Raw genomic sequence first — 11,729 nt, 5'->3', positions numbered from 1 at the left:
GCAATTTCAAAACAGTGACAATATAAAACCGAGTACACCAGAAAAATATGAGGATAATGTGCATAGATGCAGGCATTTGACTATTGGTGTACCGCGGGTTCCGCAGATGATAGCACAGGGTAAACGTTCAAGTGAGCAGGATTATAAAAGAAACGTATTGCAGCGTGGCTGACAGATTATGATGTCATTTGTTCAGAGGTTTTAGGATTGGTAGCTTTGTGGCCTTTTTCTGACTGTGATGCTCCTGGAACATCATTAAAGCCAAGTCAAAAACACTTAAGACACTAAAAATAAAGGCTCAAATCTCATCCTTGAGTTGTACGCCGAGAAATATGAATATAATTTAAAAAAATGACCTATAGCACGGACGGAGAGGTAGCATGTAGAGATGGACCAGCTCACAGAGGTAAGGCGGCGTACAACCATTTGGAGATTTGAAAACAAATAGTTGACTCTTAAAATCAAGTGTGAAACGGAGGGAGTTTGCATCTTTACAACAACCCAGTCATTCATGACGACATCTTTACGCAAGAAATCCGAACCAGCAACAACCAGTGCGGTTGGACTGTAAAAGCAGACTGTAAACCGTATTGTGCTAGAGCAGGTTGCCCGCTAAAGACGCTTATCACGACATGGATGGGTTGTAAAACACACACACACACACACACACACACACATTCTGAGATCATGGCGACTCGTACAAATTAATGTGGTTCAAAGTGTATCATGCAGTTGTTGGAAGATTTGCGGGAGTTGATCTGCCTCGGATTTCAGCGATGGAAATAAGACTGTACTGCTTTAAATAGGGTGACACTCTCTGTTCCTCATTGGTGTCTTTTATTGAGGTACAATTAAAAAAAATCACAAAAGTACTGTACTGAATATATTCTGAAATAGTGATGAGCTCGTCTTGAGTTTTGTTGAAGACAAAGCTATTATTCTGTGGTATGAATGGCCACAGGTGGGTCGACCTTCCGCCATATGGTGGAGTATGTCTCACTCAATGTCATAGATAGATCAATAAAAATACATGACTTGTAATAAGCAACGAAAAACCATTCAAGATATTGAAATGTGCTCTTAAATCATTACAGCACCTTGCAGGCAACCCACACTGGCCAGTTGTTAGCGAGGGTAGCATTTCATTGGTGAGTAAGAGAACAAACAAAAGCAGTCAAGATTGAGGCCTTGTCTTCATTGCGTTTTTAAGAAAATGATTCCCCGTTAGCGTTGTTTAGCTTCACTAGATCAGCATTTGGTTGATGAGTTTACCTGCTACTGAAAAAATAAAATCTACATATTGGTATTCAAACTCAATTAGCATATGATGCTAATTCAAGGAGAAAGATCGTTTGTGCAATGAGGCGTTACAAGTGACTCGCGCTAGCTTCTCTCCACCTGAGTGACCTGCCGCGAGCTATTTACAACTTAGTTAGCGGCATAGCGCGTTAGGCATGACTGCTGAAGTGTGGAACTTGAATAATTATTGTTAAACAGGATTTAGCATGCATGTATTTATTAACTAGACACTTTTTAAGTGGAACGGAATCAGGGAGGTCCCGGCTAAATAATCTGCAATTGCTCCCGTTCAGGTCTGACTGCTCTTCTGTTGCAATCCACAGTCGTTCACCTCGAAGGATGGCTTTCAGCAGCATCCCCGCTCTCGAGTAAGTCCATTCACATGCAAACGATTCAGGATGTTTCAAGCCGCAAATCGAACATGTGACTGAAACCGAATCCATTTGCCTCCCAAGGATCTTCCTGGCCATCCTGGGCATCGGTCTCCTCATCATGTTCTGCACCACCTTCTGCAGGGCGTGCAGCCGCCTGAGGGAGGAGGAGATCGAGAGGGAGGCGTGGAGGCGGACCGAGCATGACGGTCGCCCTCCTTCCATATTTTTCATCCCCTTTCATGGGAGACTGTCGCAGCAGCAGCAGCAGGAAGAAGACCAACACGGGGTGCCTCGGTACAGCCAAGAAACTTTGACACCACCACAGTACAACACTGCCGGAGGCTACTGTGGACCCCCGCCATCCTACACCGAGGTGATTCTTGGCTTAATTGATGTCCCTTTTCAAATACTGTTTCTATAGCATTCATATCACCTTTTTAAGGTCTTTATACACACTTCTAAAATAATACAAGCACATTTGAAAACATAATATATTGAGAGGGAGAAAGTGAGAGCGCGCGCACGCAATAGATAAGACTACACTGTTAGTCTACCAATCCCTCTGTTTCCAGTCAACAAATCCCATTTTTTTTCTCAAACAATTTATCTCATAATAGACATAGATCATGCCCAAAAATGTACATTATATAATGAACCTACAGTTTTCTGTAGGAATAAAAAGCAGGATTACCGGGGATGAAATTCAATCAGGTGGAATAAAATCGAGGCTGAGCTTGAAATACTTCCCTTTTTCACTCTTCTGCTTTCATTTTCATCAAACATAAATGTGCCACCATCTAGTAGCAGACTGCAGAATTACACCAGAAATAAAGAAGCGGCAAGACAAAATTGAGTTACTTAAACTAAAAAAGAAAAGAAAAAGATGAATTAGGGTCATAAGGTTCTAACATAGGGGTCGGCAATATTTAGGATTCAAGGGCCACATTGCAGTTTTTGAAACAAGGATGGGTCAGGTCATTTGTTAGCTGATGGGGATGGGGAGGTGTATGTAAGATACTTTCACTCATTTTCAGATTGTATGATTTATTTGAATATACAGTACTGTACATCTGAGTTATGCGGCACAGTCGGCATTGCCTCACAGGTCGGAGATCCCGGGTTTGAAGCCAGCCTCTGTGGAATTTGCAAGTTCCCCTCATGCTTGTGTTTGGTTTTGTACTCTGGCTCCCCCTCACATTCCAAAAACATGCATGTTAGGTTCATCGAAGACTCAATTGTACATGTGAGTGGGAACGTTTATCTCACCGTGCCTTGCGATTGGCCGGCGACCAGGACATCCAGAGTGATGTGTCACTGAGCATTCCCCTCGTGTGTGATTGGGGTTTTGTCCTTTCTCTGTGTTCCAGCTGGGCTTTAAGCCCGACGATTTGCCGCCAGCGTACACTGAATACAACGTGAATGCCGTCATAGCGCCGGCTCACACGGACACCGTCCAATCTTCGACGCAGCCATAAGACACTGCAACTGTGACGGGCTTATGGACAGACGAGACGTCCGATTATTTCACTGGAGCCACTGGACTTTATCTTGAAAGTGTGTGTGTGTGCGTGTGTGACCTTGGAGAGAATGAACGCCAAGATAATGGACATTGGTGAGTTGGCATCATCATTAGAATGACCTGAAATTCATTTCACAGTTTGCTAAAACATGTATTTTTTGGGAGCAAATAATTGTCTAAATATATATTAATAGCAAAGTAGCTGGTCTACTTACTAACAAAGCGCAAACCATAATTTTGTATGCTCCAAACCAAAAAAATATCCCTGTATATTTGTTCAAGAATATATTGTCATATGTGCATGTTATACAATAAAATATTGCTAAGATCACAAGTGAATGTATGAATAACCATATATATTTTTTCTAACATTACCATTAAACCCCCCACCCCCCAAAAAAAAAGCAGTTCAGGAGGAATGTTTGGAGGGTCCCAACGAATAATGAGGTCAAATATAATCAGACGAACCACCAATGAGTTCATACTGGCTAACTGGAATGAACTAGACTGGAATTGCTTGAGAGTTTGTAGCGGACAGCTGATAGTCGCCCTTTTATCAGGCGAGGAACCATATTTGGTTGATTAAGAGGGTGTTCCTTCCAAGGTAGCCTGCACGTCCCGCACATCCCCAAACTATGACGCAATACCTTCACCACTTATTTTAACGCCACGCAGTCTACTTCCATTTAGTTCATTTTACAAAAATACTTCCATTTAGTTCATTTTACAAAAATATCTTGATGTGAGTGGCAATGAAAGCATTTTCCATATATTCTAAAATGGTTGTCTAGGGTGGAAGATTTTGAGTTATGCTTCTTTAAAAAAAAAAAAACTAAAAAAAACACAACAACTAACATTTAGCCAAGAGTACAAAACGAATTGCCACGGTGTTACTATGCTATGCCCCTTTTCAAAAATGGTGTACAACACCTATAGACAGATAATAGAACAATACTCACAGGCATATATGCTTTATCCTCTGCAAAGAACAACCGATATTACTGTGGCTTACTTGGGCATTTTGACCGACTAAATGTATATGTGGAAGTCTGTAAGGAACTACCCCCACATGGTCAAAGCACCGAAAGTAGCAGCACAATTTCTATTGAACTGATGCAAAAATTGTGGCAAAAACTGTTCACCCCCCCACCCCAAAATAATAATAACAATGATGTCATTACTTATTTGAGATTGATTTTAAAAATAATTGTTTTGAGTTGGCACCACGTTAGCGTGGTGATTTTGGTGGCAACAAGGCCTAAACCGAGCACTCGCCTTCAACTTTGCAAAGTGGAATATGAGCACCGTGGGAGGAAGTGGGTGTTGAGGAAGACAGGGTTCAAATGTCGAGGGTACTTGTGGAGTGAGTGGACTGCTTTGCTTCTCTCTTGTGTGAGATTAGCAGCTCACCGGCTGGATCTTGACAGACAGGAGCCAGGTGGCAGCTCTGGCTCTGCAGCCTGATGACAGCAGAGAGGGACAGGAGAGAATGGACCAGCGACACTTCTGGTCAACGGTTTACACAAACAGGAAAGACTCAGACAGACGCTTCCCTCCACAGTGGTTTTCACGAAGGAGCTCTGTTGTTTGGCTCAATTATTTTTAAAAAAGAATAGAATTGGGAACTGGGAATGAAGATGCGGACCTTCGTAACGTTTCATTTGAAGTTGTTCATACGATTGGTGGAAGCCGTCGACAGTCCTGATGGAACACGGAAATAAAATCGTCCAGTGAGCTTGTTACGATAGAACGAGATGTTTGATTATTCCGGTCGTAGTTTACAGCAGCGTAGACTGTAGCTTGCCCTTCATCAAACGGAGGAACCTCTTCTAATCTTTTGACCTACGCGTAACCGAAGAAGGCAAGTAAAATATTAGACCCAACTCTTGGGGGCCATGAGGACCAATTCTGGGTTCAGTTACAGCTTTTAGCCACTGGGTGTCACTGCAGCCCAGGAGTGAGGACCAATTCTGGGTTCAGTTACAGCTTTTAGCCACACGGTGTCACTGCAGCCCAGGAGTGAGTACGCTTGGCGGGACACCTCTCCCCCTTTTACTGGGACCTCTTCGCAGGATTTGAGCGCTGATCTACATTTTTCTCCCTAGTATGACGTGTCAGAAAAACAGAAACTTCCAATGTTGAATGTACAGTGTACATGACGCGCTGTTAGGTAATCATCTCGTCGCCTGAAAGCTTGATTGGCAAACGTCATCCAAGACAATTTCGTGTAGAATTAAGAGTCCCTAAAGGGAAATTACTTCTCGCTGAACTCTGTTTATCGTCCCGTAGTTCACGTTTCCACGTTTGAATGAAAGCTAGAGAAAGAAGAAATAAATCTGACATAAAAAAACAAACAAAAAAACAAAGAAACCTTAAGCTCCCTTGCCAAGCAGAACTAGATAGTTTGCTTTGTGCTTCTAAAAAGACAGACACTATTATTTGGTGTAACATCACTAATAAATATATGCTTCACAGTTGTGAGGTTCTAAGTTTGAATCTTGGCACCGGCCATCACGTGTAAAGAGTGTTTTCTCCATCTTTCCTCCCCCATTCCAAATCATTCGTTAGGTTCATTGAAGACTAAATTGTCCATGGGCAGGTTTTTTTCCTGGTTCAAATTGTGGCAGCTGAGGTGCTACCATTCTGACCATTTATTTGCACACAGGGTGTAGCCTGCCTCTCGCCCCAAGTCAGCTGGGGACAGGCTCTAGCTCACCCTCATGAGGACAAGCCGTACAGAAAATGGCTGTTTCAAACTGCCAACCTAATAAAGCAATTTAAAGGCAAACAAATATGGATCCGATTTTCTATTGGATGAGAACAACGCCGCCATTGTGCATTTAATAGCAGACAAGCATAAAATAAATTCATTTTTGTGTGTGCCTGAGTGAGGATTTATTCAGCCATATTGGTCTAATTACAGATTGATAGGCTTAACACACAAGGAGTATAGTGGAAAGAGCACATCATTTAGTGATTAAAATATTTCTCATGTTGGAAAATTCCTGGTGAAGATGCCAACAAGGTTATTTCATTAAACAACATCACTCAGATGTCAGAATCAATCATTCAACACATTTTTTCCCCATGCCACAAGGAGACTTTTGCCTTCTTTTGTATTCATCTTACCTTGAGTCTCCAGTGATCCTCAGATGATCGTGACCAAATATTGGAAGCCGGTTCTTCTGTTGTGGGCACGCAGGAAAGTCCTGGCTGGAGGGAGACAGCAGGTGGTCGCTGTTGTGAGGAATAATATCTTTCTTGCTATTCTTAGACCGCAAAGATTGACGCTTTTGGAAAGTCTTGGAGATCTCTCGGGGTTGGCACCAGCACTTGGCGCTGGTTTTGCTGCTGGGAATGCTTTGTTTTGCTTGGTCATGAGAAAATCTGTGGTGGTTTTATGGAAAGGTCACGTCGCCTCACGAAGTGTTAGCAACATGAAAAGATAAGAATGCTGCAACACTTGTTGGTTTCAAGAGAAAATGGACCCCTTTAGGTCATTCAACAACAAGGGGAGCCTGCGTTTGTTAACATATTGAAGGGCCGTTCCGGTGAATCGGTGCCCCTTGCTCGTTTAAACTCTCAAAATACATGTATGACTTTATACAACTCGAAATTTTAGAATACACACTTTCAACAACTCAAAATGTGTATTGGCCTGGAATTCCTCATTATATATATATATATATTTTTTTTTTTAGCGTAGAGCAAGCCAATAGGAGACATACAGACACAGGGCATTTGTCCTAATAACATTCAGCGATTCAAAAAAAAAAAAGACAATAGAAATAATTTGAATTCCTGAGTTATAGTTGAAATATCTTATGAAATATAAAGAAACACAAATGAGCAAACTTACTCTTGGAACTTCTCCTGGCCTGCAGAGGATCAGAATGATGCAATAGTGACCATGTGACATGTGGAATAGGCCAAATTATTTAGAGGGGTTAACTTGTTTTAATAACAGGACTGAGTGAAAACCCAGCGACAAGACATAAGGGAATTCAGATGATTTTCTTTTCAGAAAAAAAGTATAGTTGGACAAGTTACTAACACGAATGTGAAAAAAATTAAAACCTTTCCAAGTGACTTAAGTAAAAACATACAGTAATGAAATAATGAAATGGAATGAAGACAAATTAAACAACTTGGTTTGTCACACTGCATCAATCAAATCCTGCTTCTTTAGGTAAGCCCGCCTTGACCACCTGACAGAAATATTGTGAAACACTCTTACAAATCATGCAGTCTCTGCATCTTTGCAGCAGCCAATCATATTCCAGGGAGGCGTGTCCTGCCTTGGAGCCTGGGATTCATCATATCTCCACTCCTCTCTGACCTCATCTGTATGGAAACCAATATTGGTCATTGTACGCAGAGGATAAAGAATATATGACTGTGAGTACTCCATTGTCTGTCTACATGGTGTTGCTGAACCATTTGACTTCCACCCGTTGCTTCAGGGACAAAGTACTGCTGGGATGAATAAAGTACCTACCCAGTCAGCAAAGGCATCTGGCCCGGATTCGGCATGAAGCTGGCACAGCTGGCCTTGAGTCGGCACTGGCAAAGGAGGCACTGGCTTGACTCTGGCAAACCAGATAAGGGCCAGTTGTGGAGTGAAGTATTTGGGCCAGAAATCAATTTACAACTCCGGCCCGTATATGGCCAGCCAGTATTAAGCCACCCTTAAATGCAGTTTCAGATTGATTTTTTCAACACACAGCCTTGTTTTACAATTGCACACCGATGCGGAATTCCATTCATCACATACACACACACACACGCGCGCGCGCGAGGTTCAGGCCCGCAGGATAATTTAAAAATGAAAAAAAATGCATAAAAGACACAGAATTAATATTTTTAATAAGGTGCAATTCATTGAGTATCCGCTAGGAGACACTGTTTTGACCAGAGAAGAAGACAACAGCAGCCTCAGTCCGTCACTGAGACAGACCCATGACAGCAGACGCTATCAATAGCACTCTCAGATTTACACATTTAATAGCACTCTCCTTAGTTTTTAAGGTGTAGGCAGGGATTACATTTAGATTTTATATGCACGTGTAAATGGTTTAAAACTTCCTTTCTTTATAAATCTTGTTTAATCATAAAGTGCATGACTATATTTTTCAATACCAATTACTTGTTAAAGTTTGTACAATCAATGGGATCCGTTGCAATGCATATACTGTATGTGAATGATAAAAGTAAATTGCACATTTGTTGAAGGAAATGTAAGGTGCTTCATGAAATGTTTTGTAAAAGATACGTTCATTAAATTTCAACATTTTCCAAATGTTCTTGTGCTTCTTTATACCAAAACAAAGGAAAGACATGTTGTTTTGGTTGTTTATAGCAAAGTATGGTATCATTTTAATGGTCCGGCCCACTTGACATCTACCGAGGCCGTATGTGGCCCACCATGTGAAATGAGTATGACACCAGTGATGTATAGTAAGGCGTTTTTAGCCGAAAAAAACAACCATGTACAGAAAGGCGTTTTTAGCTGAAAAACGTCCATGTGTAGTAAGGTGTTTTTAGCTGAAACCCCCCCCCCCCACCATATATGTAGTAAGGCGTTTTTAGCCGAAAAAAACGACCATGTATAGAAAGGCGTTTTTAGCCGAAAAAAAAACGACCACGTAGTCATTTAGCCGAAAGAAACGACCATGATTAATAAAAAAACACAACTCCATTGCTCTATGTGGTGCTTTGGCTCAGTGGTAGAGTGATGGAGTGCCACACCAGAGGTTGAGTGTTCGATCCCTGTTTGTTGCAACAATGTCTACTCTTTAACCACCATATACAACTTATTTGAGGAAAAACACAAAACAACCCCAAGGTTTATTGTGGTGTGTTAGCTCAGTGGTAGAAAGCTGAAGTCCCAAGTCCAGCGGTTGGGTTTTCGATTCCCAGTGTTTGCAACAAGGTCACATCTTTCTTTAACCACCATTTGCAGCTTTATTGAACACAACACAAAACAAACAAGAAGTTATGTGGTGGTGTGGCTCAGGGGTAGAGAAACCATGTCCCAAACTAGCGGTTAGGTGTTCAATCCCCAGAGGTTGCAACCATATCCCTTCTTTCTTTGACCAACATGATAAATAAGGATTGTTGAAGTCGTTTTTTGTATCATAAGGCGTTTTTCACCGAAAAAAACGACCATGAATAGGAAGGCATTTTTTGATGAAATTTTTAGCCGAAAAAAACGACCATGTATAGTAAGGCGTTTTTAGCCGAACCCCCCCCCCCCCCAAGTATAGTAAGGCGTTTTTAGCCGAAAAACCCCCGACCATGTATAGTAAGGTGTTTTTGGCCGAAAAAACCGACCATGTATATAGTAAGGCGTTTTTGGACGAAATTTTTAGCTGAAAAAAACGACCATGTATAGTAAGGCCTTTTTGGACGAAAAAAACGACCATGTATATATAGTAAGGCATTTCTGGATGAAATTTTTCGCCGAAAAAAACGACCATGTATAGTAAGGCGTTTTTAGCCGAAACACCCCCCCCCCCCATGTATATTAAGGCGTTTTTGGACGAAATTTTTAGCCGAAAAAAAAGACCATGTATAGTAAGGTGTTTTTAGCCAAAACCCCCCCCATGTATAGTAAGGCGTTTTTAGCCGAAAAAAAAACACGACCATGTATAGTAAGGTGTTTTTGGCCGAAAAAACTGACCATCTATATAGTAAGGCGTTTTTGGACGAAATTTTTAGCTGAAAAAAACGACTATGTATAGTAAGGCCTTTTTGGACGAAAAAAACGACCATGTATAGTAAGGCATTTTTGGATGAAATTTTTAGCCGAAAAAAAAGACCATGTATAGTAAGGTGTTTTTAGCCGAAAAAAACGACCATGTATAGTAAGGCCTTTTTAGCCGAAAAAAACGACCATGTATAGTAAGGCGTTTTTGGACGAAAATTTTAGCCGAAAAAAACAATGTATAGTAAGGCGTTTTTAGCCGAAAAAAACGACCATGTATAGTAAGGCGTTTTTGGACGAAATTTTTAGCTGAAAAAAACGACCATGTATAGTAAGGCGTTTTTAGCCGAAAAAAAACGACCATGTATTGTAAGGCATTTTTGGACGAAATTTTTAGCCGAAAAAAACGACCATGTATATATAGTAAGGCGTTTTTAGCCGAAATTTTTAGCTGAAAAAAACGACCATATATAGTAAGGCGTTTTTGGACAAAATTTTTAGCCGAAAAAAACGACCATGTAAAGTAAGGCGTTTTTAGCCGAAAAACCCCCCCATGTATAGTAAGGCGTTTTTAGCCGAAAAAACCCCCAGACCATGTATAGTAAGGCGTTTTTGGCCGAAAAAACCGACCATGTATAGTAAGGTGTTTTTGGCCGAAAAAACCGACCATGTATATAGTAAGGCGTTTTTGGACGAAATTTTTAGCTGAAAAAAACGACCATGTATAGTAAGGCCTTTTTGGACGAAAAAAACGACCATGTATATATAGTAAGGCATTTCTGGATGAAATTTTTCGCCGAAAAAAACGACCATGTATAGTAAGGCGTTTTTAGCCGAAACACCCCCCCCCCCCCCATGTATATTAAGGCGTTTTTGGACGAAATTTTTAGCCGAAAAAAAAGACCATGTATAGTAAGGTGTTTTTAGCCAAAACCCCCCCCATGTATAGTAAGGCGTTTTTAGCCGAAAAAAAAACACGACCATGTATAGTAAGGTGTTTTTGGCCGAAAAAACTGACCATCTATATAGTAAGGCGTTTTTGGACGAAATTTTTAGCTGAAAAAAACGACTATGTATAGTAAGGCCTTTTTGGACGAAAAAAACGACCATGTATAGTAAGGCATTTTTGGACGAAATTTTTAGCCGAAAAAAAAGACCATGTATAGTAAGGTGTTTTTAGCCGAAAAAAACGACCATGTATAGTAAGGCCTTTTTAGCCGAAAAAAACGACCATGTATAGTAAGGCGTTTTTGGACGAAAATTTTAGCCGAAAAAAACAATGTATAGTAAGGCGTTTTTAGCCGAAAAAAACGACCATGTATAGTAAGGCGTTTTTGGACGAAATTTTTAGCTGAAAAAAACGACCATGTATAGTAAGGCGTTTTTAGCCGAAAAAAAACGACCATGTATTGTAAGGCATTTTTGGACGAAATTTTTAGCCGAAAAAAACGACCATGTATATATAGTAAGGCGTTTTTAGCCGAAAAAAACGACCATGTATAGTCAGGCGTTTTTGGATGAAAAAAATATAGTAAGGCGTTTTTGGCCGAAATTTTTAGCTGAAAAAAACGACCATATATAGTAAGGCGTTTTTGGACAAAATTTTTAGCCGAAAAAAACGACCATGTAAAGTAAGGCGTTTTTAGCCGAAAAAACCCCCCATGTATAGTAAGGCGTTTTTAGCCGAAAAAACCCCCAGACCATGTATAGTAAGGCGTTTTTGGCCGAAAAAACCGACCATGTATATAGTAAGGCGTTTTTGGACGAAATTTTCAGCTGAAAAAAACGACCATGTATAGTAAGGCCTTTTTGGACGAAAAAAACGACCATG

The 11,729-nt window shown here is 40.7% G+C and overlaps 1 protein-coding gene across 2 annotated transcripts; it reads left to right on the top strand.

Moving 5' to 3' along the window:
- The first annotated feature begins 495 nt into the window (after positions 1–495).
- LOC147205380 (uncharacterized) lies at positions 496–3,504 on the top strand. 2 transcript variants are annotated; one of them, XM_086111657.1, is made up of 4 exons: positions 496–1,148; positions 1,623–1,667; positions 1,755–2,046; positions 3,041–3,504. In XM_086111657.1, exons 2-4 carry the CDS (start codon positions 1,639–1,641, stop codon positions 3,146–3,148), a joined length of 429 nt encoding a protein of 142 aa, XP_085967783.1. In that variant the 5' UTR covers positions 496–1,148; positions 1,623–1,638; the 3' UTR covers positions 3,149–3,504. The 2 variants fall into 2 exon arrangements, with proteins under 2 accessions (XP_085967783.1, XP_085967782.1); XM_086111656.1 differs by having other exon boundaries at positions 496–1,667.
- The last annotated feature ends 8,225 nt before the right edge of the window (positions 3,505–11,729 follow it).

Source organism: Hippocampus guttulatus, chromosome 5 (genome assembly GCF_054856545.1).
Source record: "Hippocampus guttulatus isolate MCC_2025c chromosome 5, RoL_Hgut_1.0, whole genome shotgun sequence".
In the NCBI taxonomy this organism is placed as follows: domain Eukaryota; kingdom Metazoa; phylum Chordata; class Actinopteri; order Syngnathiformes; family Syngnathidae; genus Hippocampus; species Hippocampus guttulatus.
This window is presented reverse-complemented; position numbering and strand designations above follow the sequence as displayed.